General features: G+C 37.4%; 1 protein-coding gene across 2 annotated transcripts in view; it reads right to left on the bottom strand.

Moving 5' to 3' along the window:
• Nucleotides 1-577: 577 nt before the first annotated feature.
• Nucleotides 578-23611, bottom strand: part of NET1 (neuroepithelial cell transforming 1) — a 45952-nt gene continuing 22918 nt past the window's right edge. The window contains exons 1-10 of one of the 2 annotated variants that reach the window (XM_055296407.2): nt 12402-12700; nt 7376-7483; nt 6801-6968; nt 6432-6494; nt 5698-5794; nt 5484-5560; nt 4515-4772; nt 3919-4089; nt 2758-2944; nt 578-2447 (exon numbers count right to left, since the gene is read on the bottom strand). In XM_055296407.2, the coding sequence (XP_055152382.1) occupies nt 2041-2447; nt 2758-2944; nt 3919-4089; nt 4515-4772; nt 5484-5560; nt 5698-5794; nt 6432-6494; nt 6801-6968; nt 7376-7483; nt 12402-12494 (1629 nt within the window). In that variant the 5' untranslated portion in view covers nt 12495-12700 and the 3' untranslated portion in view covers nt 578-2040. Of the gene's footprint in view, nt 2448-2757; nt 2945-3918; nt 4090-4514; nt 4773-5483; nt 5561-5697; nt 5795-6431; nt 6495-6800; nt 6969-7375; nt 7484-12401; nt 12701-23611 lie in introns of those variants that run through there. The other variant, XM_055296406.2, reaches the window with a different exon arrangement.

The raw sequence follows: 23611 nt of genomic DNA, 5'->3' as shown, positions 1-23611 counted from the left end.
ATTCATTTAATATGTTTACTTAGATTCTGGGTCTTATTTTTACCCTTGAGGGAACCAAAGGAAGATACAGTTTTAAATAAAACATCATTCCATTAACAACACTTGAACTACTACTTGCTTCTTAAACTTCAGAAGCTGATCAAGGTAACTCTGGAATAACTATTCTATACAACACCTCTGGAAATGATTAGAAATCTTGCTTTCTGGTGTTGCAGATCATAATCATTGGTATAATATACACTTTTGAATGTGAATTTCCAAAGACAAGAACCTGAGGTACTCACATTAAAATCTGAAATTAATCAGGATGCTTTGCCACTACCCTTACTATCCTATCCAGAAAGTAACAGGTGTTCACTTATTTTCAATACAATTGCTGTGTCTGATTACACCATGTTGTTAAAAGATTTCCTAACACGAGACTTATCTACCTTTCACTGATTCATCAATGAATTTCAAAGGTTGAACTACAATTTTTACTAACTTTTATGAGGCTCACCACTACCTCCTTTGCCACACCAGCATATTTTGCCAAATGCCCCCAATATAGCCACCAGGCAAGAAACCTTCAGGGTGATTATGTGTGTGCTTTTGTTTTTTAATAGTATCATTCATTTGTACAGAGAAATCACTTGGATGGATCTATTTACAGTCTTTTCTGATTATCATTTCCACTGGCCAAATATATTTCACAGAATAGTCAACACTGACTTGAATTGATCACCATTATAATCGGGCTTTTACTCCTCCTCCCCCCTTTCAAAGATGATGATCCCATTTTAACAGGAACATTTTGTAATAAAAGATTCACCAGTCTTTTTCCATCTTATGAATAAATCCACCAAAATTTATCTAACATGGTCAAATTTTTAACACATTTCATTGTTTCTTTTCAAACTCATTATTTGCAGGTATTGCAAACCAAGGCAAATAAGTCCACGTCCCCTCGAGCCTTCTACAACTTACTACACGCCCTCAAGTTGAGCTTCTCCTACCTCCTTTCACACTTGTGAAATGTCTGGCACAACCAGCCATTTTACTTGAAGACAAAACTACTCTCTTTTCCTCTCTTTTTCTTTTAGCTCACTACCAATCACCTTCCCTCTTGCATTTCAGACAACACTAAAACTTTCAACAAAATCTTTGAAGTGGCTTTCTTTCAGTAGTCTAGAATACATCCAGTCATCTCATGGGTCTTTACCCTGAAATGCTACACTTTAAAAATGGCAATTTTCTTAATTGGCTCAAAAACAGTATGGCTTGGTTTCACTTGGTAAAATTAATGTGATTAAAAAAATATATATATATATACACACACACACACACATACACACACATTTTTAATCAGGAAGAAAAATACTTTAAAGACATGCCAATTTGAAAAGGCATCAAAGTAAAAAATTAAAAGCAAATGCTAAAAACTACTTTACAATAAGAAAATTAAATAATCGGCAGGTTAAATGAATGTAAAATGAGGAATGTACAGTGAAAAACAAACTAATATAAAGCATTCCAGTTGATAAAAACCTCCTCAGGCTTATGGTTTGTTTTCCAAGGAAATTATGTTTCAATGTAAAGTTTGAAATACTCCAGACATACATTCCATGTAGGTTTTGGATGCCAATGTTAAAATTTCAAATTCTGCATGCAAGGCTTATCAAAGAAACACTGGCAGAATTCCAGTACTTGCAAAATTCTAAGTTTTGGTGAATATTGTAAATATTACAATTGGTATTAGAAAGCCATGATGAATCCAGAATTAAGAGAAAACCCATTTCATAAATATTTCGTTTGATTAAAAAATACCAGGCTTACCATGTTCTAAATAACTCAAGAAAATATCTTTGAAAAAAAGAGGACTGCAATTTAACAGTAATCTGTATATCTTTAGCTGCCATTAAAAAAAGAAAAAAGAACAACCAAAAACAATGAAAATGTTACAACTGGTATAAAGTAACTCTATGATGCTCCCCTTACGAGAAAACAAAACTGTACACATTTATAAACAGTCTCCCCACCAGTTAACATACAGAGCCTTCTCTACACCAAAGTCTCTTTCCGTTTGCCACCAGATCGGGCTTTGTCCCTCGCTCTCCGGATGCCGGGCTGTGTCTGGTGTGTCTTGAAGCTCTTGCTGTCCTCTGCCATCTGCATGCCAGAGCCACATTTGTAAGCGTTTTCATCCACTTCTACCTCAGTAACACTGGAAACTGTGGATGCCCTCCTCTGGGCTGTGAGTTTCCTCACAGAGGAGTGGTCCCCCTCACACTCTTCGTGCAGCTCTGGCAGGCCCTGCAGCTCAGGCGGACTGCCTGCTGACTGGAAGGGGGCAATGGCCGCCCGAATACAGTTGAACCACTGCTGCTTGTGGAACACGTCATTGGCTTGCAGAGTGTGAGACTGGCCTGGAGAGGGGTCATGGAAGCGAATTCTAAAGATATTTTTAGCTGAAAAAAAAAATTGGAAAAAAAAATCAGGCTAAAAAAAGGTTTATTCTAGACAAAGTGGTCATACAATCTTAACATGACTGTCAATTTATGGCAATTTATTTATGTCAATGTGAATACATTAAGCCTATGCATTATTTCTTAGATACACCTGCGGGTGTTCGAGCTGGGAAGGCCTGGACAACTCAATGGATGTAACAATTATAGGACAATGGAGCCATTTCATCTCTAGAATTCTTAAAGGCAAAACTAAATTCACTTCAGTTCTGAGCTTCTATTTCTTTAAATTATTTTAAGGCCTGCATTTTACCTTTCTCTGAGTTGCTGAAAGCTCCTCGAAAGGAGCCTCCCATTCTCACATCTCCGTCCTGCAGGTCTTCTAGGACCAGCTCCTGGACTGGGATTGGCTGCCGGTAAACCTGGTAAGAGTGCCGTTCGTTCCGTGTGACGGGCCGAGTCAGAACCAAGATGTCTTGAAACAGGAAAATGTAAAGTTTCTGGAGAAATGGGAAACAAACTCTTTCTAAATATGAAACTTGTGTTTTTAAGTGACTGAAATATATTGCTAAAATAACTTGACATTATTAGTTTCATCAGATTTATTTTTCGAAGATCTAAGTGACAAATCTAGTAATCCATAAAGATGGTGATTTCAAGGCTAAGCATGTTCTATTTGGAAAGTTTTTCCAATCTCAGAATAAATAAAATGTTTCTTATTGATATGTAATATCAGATTAAGCAGCAGCTAAGTGAATGCTCTGCATCACAAAGACCGATTAGTAGTAACATGACTTGAAACACTAGTGTTGTATACCACAGTTTTCTAACACGAACTAGGGATTAAAAATGCAAGCTGGTAAAATGTTAATGGTTCTATTTTGTCCCACACAAATTTATACCTTTATAAATTTTTCCCTCATGAGAGAAAAATCAGAGATGTCAGATTTCAAATTTTTTCAACAAAACTCCAACTTATAAATTGGGCTTTTGAAAATGCATGATGAAACAAAAATACCATTCCGTGACTGCACTTAGTTCTAGCAGGTACTTTTATAATTAGCATTTAAAAGATAAATTTGCATTCATTCAATCTGCTTCAGAAATATGTAGTGCAAAAAAGCATAAGATAAACTCTTAAAAGTTTTTTTTGAAGGATGCTTTTTTATTAAACATTATGGAACTAATACTGTATTTAGACAGGAACTCCTGGCCAAACAAGTTGATTTATGCTCCGAAACTAGAAAATAAAGTATTACTGATTCTCCACTGAGATATTTAAGGCATCTTCTTTATTCTGTAGTCACAGAAACCAAATGCTGGCTTTATCAAGCTGGAATTATACAATTAAAATTGGCAACCTTCTTTTACTATGTCATGACTTTACCTTTACAAGCCTGCTTCATAATAAATGTGTAAAAGTTAAAGAGGCAGGAGGGAAGGCTGCTCTGCCACAGCAGCAAAAGTCACCTACATGTCCACTCTTGCTCCGCAGCTCCCCATGGCACAGCAGCACTTTGCTCGCTTCGATTCTGGGGTCCCTCTGCTTTTCATCCAGGTACTCCAGCTTGTCGATGTAATACTGGCACTCGGATTCACCTTTCTTCAAGTTGATATCAGAGAGGACTCCCTGTATTATCAGTATCTGAAAATGATAAATAAAATTGACAGAGCAGCTTCAGTTTATTAACTCATTCTGCTTCCTGCAGAGCAAAAATGTCATATGGAATGGAAGAACTTTAAAGCTTGAAGGGACTCCAGAAATCAGTTAATTCTGCCAGTCTGTTCATTTTATAGATCAAGAAACAGTCCTAGCCAAATTGAGTGATTTGTTCAAAGGTGACAAGGTGAGATCGGATGAGAATCCTGTCCCTTAAGATACAAAATGTGCGAAGTCCAGCACACACATCTCCTTATTGCTTAGTGCACAGTGTACTAACGCACTGGGTACTTAAAACACCAAAACAATTCACTATGCTGATGTGAATCAGCATCTTCAGAAGATAATGTTCTAAAGCAGCTTAATGTATAAACCTAAAAAACAAAACAATCACTTAAGGGACTACTTACAGCATCCTCCAGAAGCTGAACATCAGGGTGCTCTTTTGGAGTGTGTTTAAGAATTTCTTTTAACAGTAAAGGGTATTTGACTAGGCGACTTCGAGGGATATCTAAGAAACTCCAAAGATCTAGTTTTCGACTGAAGGGAGACTCGAGACATCGCTGGAGGAAGTCTTGGACTCTTGGATCCTGTTTCTTTTGATCAAGAAGAGCTTTGGCTGCCAGCTGGTTACTACAGTAGCCTCTGTAGGCATTCAAGCGCGGTAACTGAAGGGTAATCAAAGAAAAGGTATAATGTGTTCCTGTTATAACTGAGTGCATTAACAAGCCTGCAAACATGAAACACAAAATGTACAGCTATTCTTGAGAGTTTTAACAAGCTGTGGACATTTTCTGGCAGATAATAATGGAAGCTGAATAGCATTTTAGCAATCATCAAAATGCTCTTCAAATTTTCATAATTTGGCTAAATCCGAGTGAAGACTCATGACTTCTACTACCCTCCAACCTCAGACACTGGCAGTCTGTGCTCCCAGGACACTTGAGTGTCCTCCATTTGCCACCAGCCCTGAGACTGTTTATGTGCTTGGCTATTCCTTCACTAGGCTATAAAGGCAGAGACTGCCTTTCATCACTGACTCCCAGCGACTCCTCCTCAAACAGTGCCCAGCATCTGGCACACACTTAAACATATGTGACAGAATGCAACGGATAATCACACATGATGTGGGAATTCTATCCAAGCGGGAACGTATTTGTAACACAAATGAACCTATAGCATTAATGAAGGTTTTTAATTTTTTTTTTATTTTTTAAACAGACTGTAACTTCTTACGTCTCTGTAAATTTGTTTAGTTTTAATGCCTTATGTGTTTGTAGAACAGAGTTATGGGATCAAATCAGTCTCATATTCATCAGAAACTGCAACATGGCACATCTGTAAGAAATTGTATCTGGGGTCAACAACTCACTACATACCCAGTTCACGAGAATGTGACCAATCTGCTCCACTGTTCCATCGGGCTTGGTTGCTTCTCCTATTCTTGTCAACAAATCTGAAGTGATAAAAAAGCATAAACACCATTAACAGGTTTATTTAAAAAATAGGTCAGCACTACATTAGAAGTTTAGACTGAAAATTACATGCACTGCTGCTCTTTAGATTTAATGACAATTAAGTGGCACATCTAACCTTCATGCAGAGGTATGTAAGAGTCCAGATCACCAAATATATGTGTGAGTTCCTCTTCTGACATGATGGACAACTTTAACATAGGGTCATGGTAGGCCTGTCAGAGGGGAGAAATGTGTCACAGAGAGATCATGTGAGGAAAACATGAGGGATCTATACTTGGAAACAAAGAGAATTAATTACATAAAAGCTAGTGTGGATTCTGTTTGCTACACATAAAATAAATTAGTATGTATTAATCCCCAAATAAACTCTCTTACTTTTTTTTTTTTTTGAGACGGAGTCTTGCTGTGTCACCCAGGCTGGAGTGCAGTGGCGCGATCTCGGCTCACTGCAAGCTCCGCCTCCCGGGTTCACGCCGTTCTCCTGTCTCAGCCTCCCGAGTAGCTGGGACTGCAGGCACCCGCCACCATGCTGGCTAATTTTTTTGTATTTTTAGTAGAGACGGGGTTTCACCGTGTTAGCCAGGATGGTCTCAATCTCCTGACCTCGTGATCCGCCCGCCTCGGCCTCCCAGAGTGCTGGGATTACAGGCTTGAGCCACCGCGCCCGGCCTAGACTCTCTTACTAATACTTGTATTTGAGGATGTGTCTAGACCTCATCTAACAAACATGTATTCACCAGTAGATATTTTCTATTCTGCTACTTCTAAAGGTTACGAAAACTATCCTTTAGATTTTGTGAAATGTAGTTTTTAAAAACTAGGGCATCTGATAAAAAGTTATTTACTGACCTTTCTTGCAAGTTTGAGATCCTCAATTAAATCCTGTTCCCCTCGGGACATTTCATATATTGCCTGAAAACATCCAGCAAACATCAGAGGTCATTCTTTCGAGAAAGGAAAATTATATACAACTGATAATTACATTATTTGATGTTTTGAATGGCATTTTAAAAAGTAACTCAGTCTGAAAATTGTAATTCAGAATGGAATCTCTAATAAAAGGTTGCCATATGTTTGGTAATTTTACCCTACTAGAGTTGTTTAATTTGACCACCATCCATCATTAGGTTTTGTTCACCATGTATTAGGAATTGTTGCTCAAACACAAAAATCCAAGTTGTTCTTCTGGGAAAACATGGATGCTGAGTGCCAGCATACCTCCTGCCGTCGGATCTCCCTGGTGGTGAGAGACTCCTTCATGGTGACGTCCAGCATTTCTGACCACAGTGCACTGCTCCTTCTCTTGGCGGGTGTCGGGACTGTTGACCTGCTAGAAAACTTCTGGGCAGAGGCTGGGGATCTGTGGTCACCACGAAGGGTAAATGACTTAAAAAAGAAAAGGTGAACAAAAGAGAAAACAAGATTTGGAAGAAACAGAATTATTCCCATTTTCTTTTTTTTTTAAAGTGAAGAAAGACAAAGTTCTGAGAATTTCTCAATGCAGAAAACAATAATTTATCCAAGTTTCCACCTACCAATCTTATTTATCAGCCAAAATTACATTTTTGGGAATAAAAACTAGCCAAGACTATGCATTGATGTAAGATGCAAATTAATATAATGAGGCTACCTACACATTGTTCTGGAACAGTATTCCTTACTAGCATATTACAAAAAGAAAACTATGTTTAAGTATAATAATGCAAACCTGTTTGTACAGCTCAAAAACAACTACAAATTCCAGGCTTCTATAAAGTCCCCTGACTGCATTACTCTTCCTCCTCTCTTTTTACCTGTATTGTTTGACCAAAACGTCTGACAGCTCCATTTCTTACAGGAGAGATTAAATTTGCCAAGGACGTCACACGAGCCAGAGGTCGAACTCTTTTATTGCTTGGCTCCTATAAAAACAAACCAGATGACACTAAATATATGTCTAGGTGCAATGATTTCATACAAACTTGGACAAAGTAAAGCCCTCTCACAAAACAATTTTTGTACATTATAAAATACAGAAACATGAAAATAAGAGTTGTTCTTCATTGTCAAAACAATAAGAACTCTATTGAGTAGCAGTAACTTTTCAAAAAATAAGTGTATAAGAAAAGCCAGTCAAATATTTCCATTACGGGAAAAAATTAAAATTCAAACAAGGAAATTACATCCTAAAATCCAATAGAACTTTTTAGTTTAAGGCAGGGAATAACTTCTTTTTTTTTAAAAAGCCTTATTGTTATGAAAATTTTCAAACATACATGAAAGTGGAGAATGGCATAATGGATCCCATGTGTCTACCAAGCGGCCTCCACAGTGTCTGGTATAACAATTTGTTTCATTTTTGTCCCTACTTAAATATTTTAAAGCAAATCTCAGACATTGTATCATTTCATTCTTAACTACTTCCGTTAGAAAATATGACCTTTCAATAAACATGTCTGACACTGGAATGGGCTGAAAAATATTGAAGCCAAGGCAGGGAGGAGTTAAAAGAGGACCCAGGCTCTGAAATCTGACTGGGCACAAATCCCGGCTCTACCACTTGATAGGGCACACCCTTGGCGTCAGTTTTCTCATCTATAAAATGGGGCTAAAAGTAGCACTTCTCTTATGAAGTTGTTGTGAAGATTAAATGAATAATAGGGCTTGAAACAGTGCCTGGCACATACTAAGTTTGAGCTATTACTAACAGATTTTAGGAATATTTCCATTTACTACATAAACACTGGGATTCATAAATAAGATCCTCTCTCAAACAGTAATTTATTAACTTAAAAGAAAGGTATACACAAATCAAGAAGAAATAGTTATGATTCTACATGTTATTGCTTTTAAATAATAATATAACAAACACATCACTTATTCAAGGATTTTGAAACTTTACAAAAATTGCATTATTCTAATTTTATCGCTAGAAAAATGGAGGCATACCAGTAGGTGACTCACACAGTAACTGAAATGAAGAATGCCAGATCATAAAAGTAGCGGGTCTATTCTTTATAATGTCTATGGAGCATAATTATTTGTATTTTGTGCTTCTGACAATTGTGGCATACTTGACAAAATAATTTTGATGAGAATCCAAGGAGGATATATAATTTAAAATTATATTAAAATATTACTGAAAAATAAGACATCATTTAAAAATAACAGAAGCAGCAACTTTTCCCAAAAATTCTTTGACATGACTAAAGTAATATAAAAAGGAAGGGGTGTAGAAAATGAGTAAAAATAATGCCTTTAAACAACTGAAGACTATGTTGACCATTTTTGGTTTGGGTAAAAAAAAAATTTTTTTTAATTATTTAAACTGACAGGAAAAGTTAACATTATTTGGAAAGAAATGTAAATAATTTGAATATCCAAAGAAACAATTAGACTTATTAAAGCTCCTAAATGTATACATATGTATCAGAAAGGAATGTGAACTATTAAGGAAACTTGGTAGATAATCAAAGAGAATTCAGAAATTTGAAGGCTTTAAGAGGCAGAGTTGTAGGTCAACCCCTCATACCAAATAATCAACTCCAAAGTAAAACTTTGAATATAAACGAACTGCAAAAGAAACCTTCGCGATATGTAATAAGATGGCACACGCTGTGCTTCTGAGGACATGTGTAGATGCCTCCCCCACGTACATCTGTGCTGACTGACTGACACACGCGTGTGCAGGGGCCAGCACAGGCATTCCTTTCCATTTAGTAAAGACAGCACAAAGAGTCTCCTGTTGGACTGAAGATAGAATTACCTCACAGTAAGAAATGCCGACATTTCACTGGAACAAAGCAGTTGTCAGTTCTGTTCTGCTTTTTGGGAACAGAGGTTAACTCCTTTTCCTTGTTTCATGCATAACAAATTTGACTTCCCAGAAAATATAATATTTAATTTCAACTTAAAAGGTCTTTGGAAAGGTGAATATGAAAGGAAAATTTAGTTAGCAGGAAATAAATTTTCGATATCTATTTTATCACATAAAATCAAATTAATGATAAAAACTTATTATCTTTATAGGACCAGTTACTGCACAACTACTAACTTCCTGGTAACTCAAAATTATGTGATATTTTAAAACTACAGAATTTAGATTTAGATAAGTGAATGTAAATATATCTAAAGCATACTTCTGAAACAAACACGGGTTTTGTTGAGGTGGTCTCTTTAGGGTGGCAGCATATTATGCCAGGTGGTATTTGGTGGTTAAATATGTTCCACAGTCCCTTAAAAACCCAACTCTAATCTCACTTCTCCACAAAGGAAATGCTGCTCTTCAGAGTTTCTCAAATCTAGGCTGTCTTGGGAAGTAAGATGCTTACTCAGGAAATACAGGTTGGGAGAGGGAGAGAAAGCAGGAGGGCACTTTGCACTTTTTCACATGCTTTTGGGGACTGAATGGTGGGTAACTTTCCTGCCTCACTCAAAGGACATACATGAAGAATGTTTGGCAAATACAAAACAAACTTTTAGTATATATATTTTAAAAGTATGAACAATTTTAATGACTAAAATAACCAAAAGTGTGATTATGAAATGTAAAGGTATAATGCTGCTACTAATTTCAGGATACATATACTATTTGAAAACAGACTCATACATGAAACTTCTGTGGAAAAGTGACATGCTTTAGGCATTCACAGGCCACCTAAAAGATTGGGACAAAAATTTGTGTCTTTCGGAATACAGGTTAGAAATTGGCCCACGTGAGCCGAAACCAAAAGTAGTTTTCTTTAGAGGTCCACATGAACTATCTTAATAATCTTGGTTTGACTATTAAGAACCTAAATATTTGCAGTCACAAAACAAATTCCTAACACAATATTTAGATAGGCCAGACAGCATTTGGAGGTGATGAAGGTGAGTGGAACAGGCGCTTTCTATCTCACCACCACCAAATGGAAGGCACCCATAGTTCCACTGCTAGGATTGTTTACTTTTACTTTGGAGTCCTGGAAACATGTTACGGCAAATTCAAGGAGCTTAAAGAACAGATATGAATACTGGAACCATACTCTCCTCAAAAAAAAAAAAAAAAAAAATCCAAAAATCCATGGGAATAAACAAAAAATGCCAACAAGCTTTACATGCTCAGTGAATTTTCTGCTGCAGGGAACCTTTCACCAGGGCTAAAGTTCACTTGGAGGGAAAAAAAGTCCAACACTCTCTAACATAAGTTTATGTTGTTAATTTAGGTTAATTTTTAATCAGACTAGGTTAGCTAGGCAGTCACATGCATTATTATAGGCAATCTGCCCACAGATCAGGGTATGTATTAATGTTAGTAATCCACTTGTAGTTAGATTTTATGCCTTAAAAATTTCTCGACATCTATAAACAGAAAATTGTTGAGAATAAGTTAAAGTATTTTTCAGGTTATGCCTTATACCTAACTGCAACAACATGGAAAAATCCTGTTGAGAAGTCAGCGTTTTGTAGAAAGGCTTTTTCTTCTAATGATGCCAGTTAGAGAACATATTTTAGGAGGGTCTCTTCTATAACCAATCGTATCAAGACACTGAATAAAAAAAACAGTATGCGCCTGGGTCTATTCCTTTGGGTTATAATAGTTAAATAATCTTCTCTCCTACTTAGCAAAAACTTTAAAATCAAAAGAAAATAAAAGTTATTTTTAAAAAGATAAAAATGAGTTATGATCACATGGGATGAATTCCTTTTCTAGAAATACTCAAATTATTTAGAGCTGTGTCACTAGATCTAAAACCCTGACAACATTCCTAGTGCTTGTAACTTAGAAATAAAGGTAAGGCAGAAACACAGCCCATGCCTGATACTAAACAAAGGCCAGTTTCTATGGGCCCAACAGATGATTCACACTAGTGACTGTGGATGACGGCTCTACTCAAAGGAAATGCTCATACATTTTGAGAAAACCGACACATAGGCAAAGACCAAAACCAAGAACAAAAACCAAAGCCAAACCACACCAAATAAAAGTGTACTTCCTGAAGACAGCAGCTATTTTAACTACCAAAAGGTGTGTGTATGTGTACACATGACAAGCAACTTTGCTGGGGTATTCAGTAAGCTTTACATATTTAAAATGCACAATTAGATAAGTTTTGACATGTGTACAGAGGTGGAAACCATTACCACAATCAAGAGATACACAGTTAACTGAATGCAGGCACACTATTCCTAGCATATAAGTGACAATGTAGTGTATATTAAAGTATACAGTATAAACAGAATATCACACAATATTAAATCAAGATTACATAAAATGGCATAATTTGATTTATATTGATAAATGTTCATAAAGACTAAAAAAAATGACTTCAGACAAAGCAAGGAGGGTAAAAAATAATAAGTCATTGGTTTAAATATTCTAACATGCCTCTTTCTTTCTGAAGAAAAAAGTGGCATACGATGAACTCATCAGATGGAAGAAAAATGCACACCAGGTCAGACTAAACTTGAGTTGCAATTTGTTCACTAGCATTGATCTACAACAACGGGATTCTTTTCCTCTTGCTCCATTAAGGTAGTTTCTAAGACTGGATGATATAAATTCAAGTTAAAAAAACAACAATTATATTAAGCATCAGAAACGTGACAAATGTAACCAGAGTAACATATACATTTAAAATCTTTTCCTTTTGTATAAAAGCTGTGTACACTCAAGCTATGCTATGTATAAACTATTTAAACTTAGACCACAGTCCCTAAACACATTTCAAGCTTGCACATAAATCAAGAACATACATTGTAAAAATAAGATCAAAAGTTTAAAATGCCTTGTTAAAAATCTTAAAACTCCGTGGAGTTAGAAAACATTCCTTTTGCCTAACGTTTCTCTTAAAGTCTTACCTCTTGTTCTCTGAAGGACTGGTTATTGACATCTAGGACTCGTATGGTCCTTTTAATAGGTAGGAGACCTCCAGTCTCATCATGTGCCACCATGCTTCCCAAGTACTCCCTCAAACCTTTCCAATCAATCCACACCGAGTCAGCGCTGTAGCGACGCTAGGCAGAGGCACACGGGCTTTTCTTCCCAGAGCTGGGCCACCCTCGGCAGCCACGTGCCCATGCCTCTCGCCGCGGTGGAGCAGACGCTTCTGAGAGCCGCAGGCAGCAAGCACCGACCCCAGAGCTCGGGGGCGGGGCCACAGCCAACCGGGCCCTGGGGGCGGGGTCCACCACCACGTGACTTCAGTTAACTGAGAGCTGGGCACACCTAGGCCTCTCAGCTTTCGCCCGGGAGGAAAGTGAAGCTGGGTTCAAGTAGGACAGAAACTTCTCTTCCTGATTTAAAATGCATTCCCGAAGGAAAACAAATTGTTACGTTATCTACTCTGGTGCTTAGTCACAGACAGGCAGACTTTTCCTATAAAACCCTATTGCCTGGGAATAAGTTTAGTATGGACAACTTAACAACTCAAATAAGGAAATAGAAATTCTTATTTAATAGGGCCGAATCAACGTATATAATGAAGAAAAGCCCAATTTTCCAGGAAACCTGCTTTTATTTTACAGAAGTGCAAGCATATTCACAATTATAAAATAGATTATCTAAGTCTTTAAATAGTTCCCACCACTTTTTCTTAAGACTAGCAGGGTAAATACAGCAGGTGCACTTCTGTTACCTCTCTTCCAGAAGAAAATCTCCCATGAGGTTACGGGTAAACTGGGCTACTTCAGATTTCAAAATTCAGTATTTCTTAGAGGTAGATATTTTTTCTGTATCTTTTTAAAAACTTGATTGTGTACTAGATATTTTATAACAAAGGTGATTTCTGTTCTCTATATTGTATACATAGTATATAATTGTGTATATATTATATATAAGTGTATAATATAACAGGGTCCTTCTCTAAACTGAATTAACTGATCTTGATATAGCTCAAACAGGGTCAAAAGACTGCTTAAAAAGTCTTGCATTTTACAGGTGAAGAAATGAGGCTCACAGAGGTGAAGTGACAATAATGACAGTGACCAGTGACAGTCTCCAAATTTCTAGCCTAAGTCTTTTCCTCTATGGAACAACACTACTTTTGTTGGCTTGGCAGGCCTGCTGTGAAGCAGATTTCCTTTTAAACACAAAATTCGTTATTCTATTTGGAATGGTAAAATTTTACACTATAAACTACTATAATATGATGGTATGTTGGAAAAATATTTCTATTCTGAGGATTTGTAGAATCAGAGAAATCTATTCTATAAAAGTCACTATTCTAGATACTTGCATAATAAAAAAAAATAGGCTTCATATCTGCTTGAGAGACCATTGTGTAAAGGTAGGCCACATGAAGAGATAACAGAAGATAGCTTTTGCAAATTCAAAACTAAGGTGTGTAGCTAGTAAGTGCTACAGGAGTTCTGGAAGAGAAACCACTTCAGGTAGTTTTCTAAGTTGAGACATGGCTGGGAACAATGCCAGGAAGAGGTTTAAGATGTTATGTCTGTGGGGCCTTGAATGTAATATTTTTCATAGATTTGAACAAGAGAAAATTTCGAGGATGAGGGAGTGAGTCCACACTGTGAGGTCATGGGCTGTGCGTAAAGATGGAACAGATGGATGTACTCAACAAGTGAGAGAGATAATGAGAGCTATGTTGTAATAAGATATATGTGACTGGTGTTTAAGACGGTTGAAAGATGACTGAAAACATAATGCAAAAATCACAATCGGGCAACAAGAACTTTGCCTAAAGTAGGACCAGTAGGGAAAAAGGAAAAGGATATAAGCAAGAAGTCACAGATGCCTAAAATTCTTTAAATAGGAGGGGTAACTGTTAGTGCAAATCAAGAAATAAGAAGGAACAAGCTTTGAAAGAAAATTCTAAGTTACATTTTAGATATACTGAGTGTGAGGCGGTGGAAGAACACGCAAATGAAAATATTCTGCTGGTAATTGGAAATGTTGGACAAAAACCTGAAAAAGAGGCTGAAGGCTAGATTTAGACTGGAGAGTCAGATACAGAGATAAAAATCGAAGCTATGGGAGTGAATGAGATGCCTGGGAGAGAAAATTTGGACAAAAAGAACATGGTCCAAGTATCTAACTTTGGAGGAAAGCCAAGGGAAGGAGAATTCTGCAAAAGGAATAGTTAGAAGGAAAGAAACAAAGCAAAAGCCAAGGGAAGAAAAAAATTTTAATTACAGCAAAGAGGTTAAGGAGGGTAAGAAAAAAGCCACGGATTTAGTGATTACAAGTTTAATGAGGATCTCAAGTGTGCTATTTCAGGGGAGTAAAGACAGAGGCAAATTACAGGGGTTGAAAAGTGAATACAGAAGAATAGTGGGTGCAGACTATTTATAAAGACAAATAATCTATAAAAAGTAATTGCCTAAGGTTTGCAGGAGAGTTGCTACTTCTTGCAGGAAGGACCACCACTGCCCTTCTGTAGCTATGTGTGTTTTATACACGAGATGTGGTAATAATTCATCTTTCTGCTTTGAGTTTATTTTTTAAAGTAATGGAGATTGGCTCTGTTTCATCATCTACTCTATTGTCCAGTCTGTCCTGGGCAGTATGTGTGATGTGGTTGGCCTTAAGAGTGGATGACTGTAGAAGATATTTCCATATAGCATGAAAGTAGAAGCACCTGAGCGATTGTGGACTCCTAATTTTACTCTTAATTTTAAGAACAGTGATCTGCCTACATTCTCAGAGCTAATATGAACAGCCTAGGCTAGACCCCAGCAGTCTGGTTCAGTTAGCTTCATCAGTTAAAATATGGCGTAAGTAAGGCCAATACTTTACGGCCACCTAGTTTCTAAGGGAATAAAGGATTACGTGCAGTGGGAGTTAGGAAAGAAGCAGCTGGGAGTTCTCCTGGGATTCTTACCCAATGTCTTTCTTGAAACCGTTTTTCCACTTAGTTCCAACAGAAATGAGCCAAGATAATGAGGAGAAGGGGTATCTTTCATTCTGTCCTTCAGCTGGGGACCCAAGAGGTAAAGGTAGAAGTCTTTATATGTAAAAACAGAAATAGAAAACAAATAGGGTATACTGATGACAGCCATGTTCACAAAAGCCCCAGCTCACCAACACTAAAATCTTAGTTTCATTTTGAATATGCAGGTTTGGGGTCTAAATGTAGACAGCATCTAAAAAAGGAATGATGAACATGTGGAAGTTCAACTAGACTCAAGAATCTTGAGCGTTGTCACAATGCTGCATAAAATCAGAGGACTAAACAGGCCCTCTGAGATCATTCACCCATCCTCTTCAGTTTTCTCATAAGGAAACTTAATGGGTGGTGGTGAAAAATAGAAGAAAAATGTAAGGTCTTACTTTGTGCTAGAGTTCCATACGTTTTCTTATTTAATCAACTCTATGAAGTACTTATTATCTCAATTACTTTGTGTTAGAGCTTTATACATGTTATCTTAATCAACTCTATGAAGTACTTATTATCTAGATTTTAGAGATGAAGGAAACTAGGACTGACCAAGTTTAAGAAACTTGTTCAAAGGTACCTTGTTAATCAGTGGCTTAACAGACCTGATGACTCTGGTCTGCGCAGCTGTTGTGGCACTGTCCGATTAAGATAAACCATGTAAAACCTTTAGCACGTGTTCTGAGACACACTAGGTGCTCAGTATATGTTAGCCGACCTAAGTTAACAGTAGACCTAAGTTTAAAACCAAAGTCTCCTGAGTCCCAGGCTAGTAGTGTTCACTAAATTGCCAATACTTTTATAGAGGAGGAAACCATAAGAACGGTTGAGAGATTAGCTGCCTTATAGCCTTTTTATAACAAGACATGGGGTAGGTAAAAAGATAATAAAATAGTTTCAGTTGTTTAAGTTTAGAAGAGTTTTTTTTTCTTTCTTTTTTTTTTTTTTAAGACAGGGTCTTGCTCTGTTGTCCAGGCTGGAGTGCCATGGCACAATCTCAGCTCACTGCAACCTCTGCCTCCTGGGTTCAAGTGATTCTCATGCCTCAGCCTCCGGAATGTGCCATCACCCCTGGCTAATTTTTGTAATGTTAGTAGGGACGGGGTTTCACCATGTTGGCCAGGCTGGTCTCGAATTCCTGGTTTCAAGTGATCCGCCTGCCTCAGCCTCCCAAAGTGCTGGAATTACAGCCATGAGCCACCCTGCCTGGCCAACAGCAACTATTCGAATAACTTTCTACAAACGGCATAACTGAGGCACAGATTGGTTAGCGTCCTTTCTTTGTGTAGAACATCTAGAATTTATACAGGTAACTGAGTTATGTAAAGGTAAAGAGAAAGATAATGTTTCTCTTATGTATAGAAAAGGAGTGTTAGGTTACTTGTTCTCCCCCTTTCAAGTGAAAAACTGCTTGGAATTTAGAAATAAATTAGAGCTTAGGAATAATCATTACTTTTTTTGGTCTAGGCATTATTATTTACTTTTACCTGGAACAATAACAAGCAATTGGAAATTAGACTAGGGAAGCCATACTACAGGCAAAGAGAAAACAAAATCTAAGCTCTCTGCTGCCCTCTACACGAGATATTGTGAAATGCAATTGTCAACCTGTTTTTCAACTTTGAAATTATATTTGTAAGGACATTACATAGATGACTACATAAACAATCTCTTAATTTTTGGAAAAATATGACCAGTAAAATCTGTATTTTCAGTCTTTGTACAGCCTTCATGTCTTATATTACTAAATTAAACATATATTTTAAAATGATACAAGTATATGAAAAAGATTCCACAATTCACAAGAAATATTTTAAGAACTTTTTCTAAATATAAGAAAACTACATTCCATTTTAAAACTCTAGAGTTCAAGATTACAAGCATATACTCTGTATCTCACTAAAAATAGGTTAGTTAAAAATAAAATTTAATCTTACTAAAAAGGAAGCATTAATTGAAAAGTGGAACTTTTGAAAAACCATAGTTCCAAAATATCTAGTAATAACTTAAAAACAAAAAGAGTTACATTTGAACTGGATAAGTATGAAAGAAATTAGTAATGAAGTTCTATGTGATTTGAGTCTCCAAGTTTAGTACTAAGAATTTGGTTTGGGGAAAAAACATCAGTTCAGACCAATTAAGTATTATTAGACACACTTTAAACAAAATAGTCTCCTAGGCTAATAAGTTTGGTATTGTCAAAACAATGGTTCTTTTGTGCGATGACAACACAAATAGCCAATCAAATGGGGTATCAGCACTGTTAGTGGTGACTTTTTATCTCAGGTAACGAATAACTTCCAGTATAACGTAAGACCACTTATTCTTCTGTAACAAGCTGTTGAATGGGATTCCTCCCATTTTTCCCTGAACTTTAGCTTAAGGACCCAAACTAAAGACAAAACGATATTGTGTCTTGTGCCCAGCCTCCTGTTTTCTCAGCCCAATTTGACACTGCCATAGCAACTGGCTCCCCACAGGAGTGACCCCACAGTCCCTTGCCTCAGCTGCACTGTGTATCTCTTGCCTTCCACCCTGGGCTTCTTGGATGCTGCTGTGTGGCACATGTGCACATGTAGCCACGAGTGTGTGGGATGGACACCCGAAAGGCCACTTGTTGACTAACAGAGCACAGGAGCTGCAGGATAAAAGCTCCCCTCTTCAGTCCCTTGAGAGGAGAAGTCTGTGGTGTGTTTTACACAGCTCTTCAGAGTTCCAGCAAGATCTACCCCACTGCCCACGGTAGTGACAGCTTAATTAGACACTGCATGGGCCTCCTCTCTTTCACTTCTCCAGCCTGTTCCCTGGGATCATACCTCAAGAAAGACATCTGTCAGTGAGTCCTCGTTTTAGGCTCTGATTCCTGGAGGGAGAACCTAGGCTAAAACATGGACACTAAGATTGGTCCTAGAGATCAGAAACACAGGATGGGACTCTGAAACAGACTCACTCACTAGTAAAATGATGACAAGGACTACAGGTATGAATAGGGATGAGACACAGAGTAGTGAGGCAATGCCTTACGTAGTAGTGGTGGCAAATGAACAAGAGAGGGGCAGTGGTAATTGTAATGATTGTAGTGTTGACTGGCTTTGGTTAATTGCTTTAAAAGATTTGAAAAAGCAGCTGACAGAACTTTCATAATGTTCTCAGCACCACGGTGGGAATAGCTAAGTGGGAGTCCCTGAAATTTCACCCCTTACACCTGGGCCAAGATGGTAAGTCAGAAGCAGTATTGCACACCAGGAGAAAATGCAGAGATCAGCCATCAAAGTTACAGACTGCACAAGTGATGGTCTCCACTAGATCCTCATTCTGTTTATCTGAGTGCCTCTTACAATAATGAGGTGGACTGTGGTAAATGACAGTGGACCACTGTAAACTTAAGTGGTAGTTCTAACCTCAACTGTTGTGCAAGATGTAGAGTCTACGGGAGCAGACCAACAAACCATCTAGCATTTGTTACATGGTTATGGTTATGGTTACTGATCTGGCCTATGTGTTCTTTTCAATCCCCATTAGTAAGAAGGGTCAAAAGTAGTTAGCTTTTAGGTGGGAAGGACAGCAGCCTGTGATTGCTCACGTCCTGAAGCTGTTCACTTTCTGTTTTCTGTCACAAAGTCAGCAAGGACCAGATATTCCACAGAACATCATACAGGCCCCCTATATTAATAACATTATACCAAAAAGACCTGGTGAATAGGAAGTGGAAAGTATTTTGGATATCCCAGTAAATCAAACACATGCCACAAAAATTCAGGGGTTGCCATGTTGGAAAAGTTTTAATAGATCCAATGACCTGAGGCTTTCTGGGATCTCCCCTCTACAGGAAAGGACAGGTGTTGCACCTTGCATCTCCTAGGCACGGTGCTAGCAGGACTCTTCATCTTTTGGAGGGAGTATCTGCTATATTTGGGAATGCTGCTGTGATAGTTTTGAGTAGGTCCCAGAGCAACAGAGGTCTCTGTAGCAGGTCCTCCAGGCTGTGGTGCAAACTGCCCTGCTGTTCAGGCCATATGACCTGGTATATCACATCAAGGTTGCGGTATTTATGGTAGACAAAGATGCTGTGTGATGCTCTGGCAAGACCAGGAAGAGAACTGCAATGCAGAGCCTTAGGGCTCCAGAGCAAAGCTCTGCTTTCCACGGCAGAAAATGACTCTGGTTTGAAAAGTAGCCCCAGCTGTGGGGCAGACCTAGTTAGAGTGAGGCCCTGGCTACGGGACATCATTTAACTGTGCTATCAGATGTGCCCAAAACAAACAGAGTCGCATCAACTGAGTCAGAAGGTTGGGAGGTACAGCAGCAATCTGTTATACAAAGGAAATGGTTCATTTGTGATTGGCTTAAGGAAGACCAAAGGGCATCAGTATATAACATGAACAGATGGCCCAGACTGCCATGTAACCTAGTACATTACACTGGTACTTTCAACTCTTCATTTAGGGGTGGAGTACGTCTCTAAAACCACTGAGAGAAAAATTTGGCCCTCATTCACACATGAATTAGCTTCATATGTTGGTATGAGCAGAAAATGGACCACTATTGCACTGCATCCCATTCAGGGGTAATCCTAAAGAGAGCGGCAAAGGAGAACACTCCAGTGTCAGTAGTGCACTTGGTTGTTCACTCTGTGTGAAGGGAGAAATGGCATGACATACAGATATACACAGGCTCCTGAGCAGTGGCAAATGGGTTGGCTGATTGGTCAGGAGCTTGGAAGGAACCAAGATTGAAAAGGTAGAAATAATTTTGGAGAAGAGGCATATGGATGGGCCTATGAGAATGGCCACATAGTGGAAGGATCCTTGTCTCTCATGTTAATGCTTACCGAAGACTCTAAGGTGCTAGTGATTTACGTTGTGGATTCCAGTGCTGGTGCAATAGACCCATGAGCACAGGAGCCATGACGGCAGGCATGAAGGTTCAGTGTACTCCAGCAGCAGGGGCGCTCTTTTACCAAGGCTGGTTTAGTCACTGCCACTGGCGAATGCCTAACCTGCCAGCAGCTGAGAAATGATGCTGGTCTATAGTTTTCTTTTCTTGTAGAGTTGGCTTTGGTTATCAGGATAATACTGATCTCTTAGAATGGCTTAGAAAGTATTCCATTTTCTTTGATTTTCTGAAAGAGTATGAGAAGGATTAATGTTAATTCTTTTCTAACTGTTTGGTAGAATTTACCAGTAAAGCCATCTCATTCAGAGATTTTCTTTGTTGAGAGGTTTTTGATTGCAGAGTCAATCTTTTTACTAGTTATAGGTTTAGTCAGATTTTCTCTCCATGATTCAGTCTTGGTAGATTGTGTGTTTCTAGGAATTTGTCCATTTCATCTAGATTATTCATTTTTTGGCATATAAGTATTCACAGTACTTTTATTAATATTATCCTTTTTATTTCCGTACAATAGGGTAGTAATAGCCCCACTTTCATTTCTCATTTTACTAATTTGAGTCTTCTCTCTTTTTTTCTTAGTCTACCTAAAGGTTTGTTAATTTTGTTAATCTTTCCAAAGAACCAAATTTTGGTTTTACTCTATTGTTTTTTGATTCTATATTTTATTTATCTCCACAGTTCTTAATGAATTTCCTTCCATCTGCCAGGAAGGATGGGTTAAGACTGCTTTTCTTTTTATTACCTCCTTAAGGAATAAAGTTAGGGTACTGATTCGAGATATTTCTTACTTTTTAATGTAAAGTGTTTACACCTGTAAGTTTCTCGCTCAGCAATGCTTTTGTTGCATTCCATAAGTTTTGGCATGTTGTGTTTTCATTTCTATTTGAAGGTATTTTCTAATTTCCTTTGTGATTTGTTTTGACTCATTCATTGTTTAATAATGTGTTGTTTAATTTCCACATACTTATAAATTTTTTAGATTTCCTTTTGTTACTGCTTTTTAGTTTCACTCTGTGTGTTAAAAAAAAATGGTCTGTATGATTTCAGTCTTTATAAATGTATTAAGACTTGTATTGCAGCCTGACATACGGTCTATCCTGGAATGTTCTACAGGCACTTGAGAAAAATGTATAATCTACTGGTTGTTGGGTGAAGGGCTCTGTATGTCTGTTAGGTCCATTTGGTCTGAGTGTTGTTTAAGTCTTCTACTTCCTTATTGATTTCCTGTCAGGTTATCTATCCCAATAGTTGGTTAAAAAAAAAATACTAGGGAAAATACAGAGTTGAAAAGGGTACTTGGGTATGAATATTATCATAAACCGATAGAAAAGTATCAATTTGTCAAACATTTTGGAAGGCAAATAGACAATATTAACAAAACTAAAACTTGCAACCCACTTCTAAACATCTATAATAGAGACACAAACATGGTCCCTCCTTGTGCACAAGAAGGTGAAGTACAGCACCGTTTTTAATATGAAAAAAATTAGAAATATACAAAAATATCCATTCTTAAAAGACTGGTTAAATAGATTATGGTACTTTAACACACTATGGAATACAATATAGCAACCAAGAAGAATTAGGGAGCCTGCTTTATATGTACCAATAAAACATAAATTAAAAAAAGCAAGCTATAGCATATATACAGGATAATCACATATCTGTAGTCATTACACATACTGTATGAAAATAGATAAATAAAAACAACCTAGACAAACATCAAATAATAACTGGATACTTCAGAGGCTGAAGGCAGTAAAAGAGGTCTTCAAAAAAACGGTTTCATTTTTTTGCCAGAACAATGTATTCATGTATTAAAAAGGAGACATAAGTATTTAAATACATTGCAGTCTAGGAATGATTAAGCTTAAAAATAAATAGCTCTGTATTGCTCAATGGCTTCTCAGAGCACTAATCAGCAATAATTGTTTTGTATTTAACTTTTATATTTTTGGCCAAGAACACCATTTTCTTATATCAACACCTGAACCAGCAGTTGGCTTTCTTTTTTGGACCTCTGCCACAGCAAAACAATGTTTTGTTATCTTATAAGGCAACCAGTAGAAATCGTAGCTAAATCAAAGTGCAGATGGAGGGCAACAGTAAGCTAGGTAAGTCACTAGGTTTCATATGCCAGCTAGCTTCACACTATTCAAATCTGTGCCTTGCAACATGATCAAATTACCTGTCATGGTTCTAAGAAGTTGTTTCTCAAAAGTGGTATTTGGAATGTTAAATCAGAAACTGACAAGACATTATTATAATTATAAACAATCACAATGCTTTTAAAATTATTTATCATTTATATGTTATTTATTAGGACTAAAACACTTATTATTATGTTTAATCTAAAAATGGCAGAGTATACCAATACTCAAAATATAACCCCCAGGCTCGGCGCGGTGGCTTACGCCTGTTATCTCAGCACTTTGGGAGGCCGAGGCGGGTGGATCACGTGAGGTCAGGAGTTCGATACCACTCTGACCACCAGTGTGAAACCCTGCCTACTAAAAACACAAAATTAGCCCGGCTACTTGGGAGGCTGAGGCAGGAAAATCACTTGAACCTGGGAGGCGGAGGCTGCAGTGAGCAGTGAGCCGAGATCGAGTCATTGCACTCCAGCCTGGGCAACAAGAGCAAAACTCCATGTAAAACACACACACACACACACACACACACACACACACACACACCTCCTTTTAACTTCTAGGAAAACAGAAAACTGAGATCCTAAATTAGAAGCTTCAGAAAAAGAACATACTTTAAAACATTTCTTTAGAAGTGTTCTGGTTTGTGTTATAATCATTATCAGAGTTAAAGAAATTAAGTCATAAAAATATGCTCAGTATACTCATGCCAGTGTTATTTCACATTAACAAAGTCAACAGTCACTTTTGACTCTTTCTATCAAAATAAAAAGGAAAGGTTGTAGTTGCTAACATACACAGCTGAGAAACACATTTGGAAAACTATGTTCTTTTAAAAATGAATAATTGTATACATAATACAGAAGCAAGTCAGCCTAGTAAGACAAGGCTGAAATTTTACCTAGAGAAAAATCTGATAAACAATCACAGCTTCAAGACAAAATAGCTAATGATCCATAACATGAAAATTCAATTGACATCAGAATTAAATTCTTCATATAAGATATCCAAAGTCCAAATACGTAATACAATGATCACGTTACATGCTTATGTAAGTCCAAGGTCTTATGTCATTCGACCTGTATTATTAATATTTCATTCATTCATTCATTCAATATTTACGGAGTATCTG

This window comes from Symphalangus syndactylus, chromosome 10, assembly GCF_028878055.3.
Source record: "Symphalangus syndactylus isolate Jambi chromosome 10, NHGRI_mSymSyn1-v2.1_pri, whole genome shotgun sequence".
Classification (NCBI taxonomy): Eukaryota; Metazoa; Chordata; class Mammalia; order Primates; family Hylobatidae; genus Symphalangus; species Symphalangus syndactylus.
The sequence above is the reverse complement of the archived record's forward strand: the minus strand, read 5'-3'. Positions and strand labels throughout refer to the sequence as shown.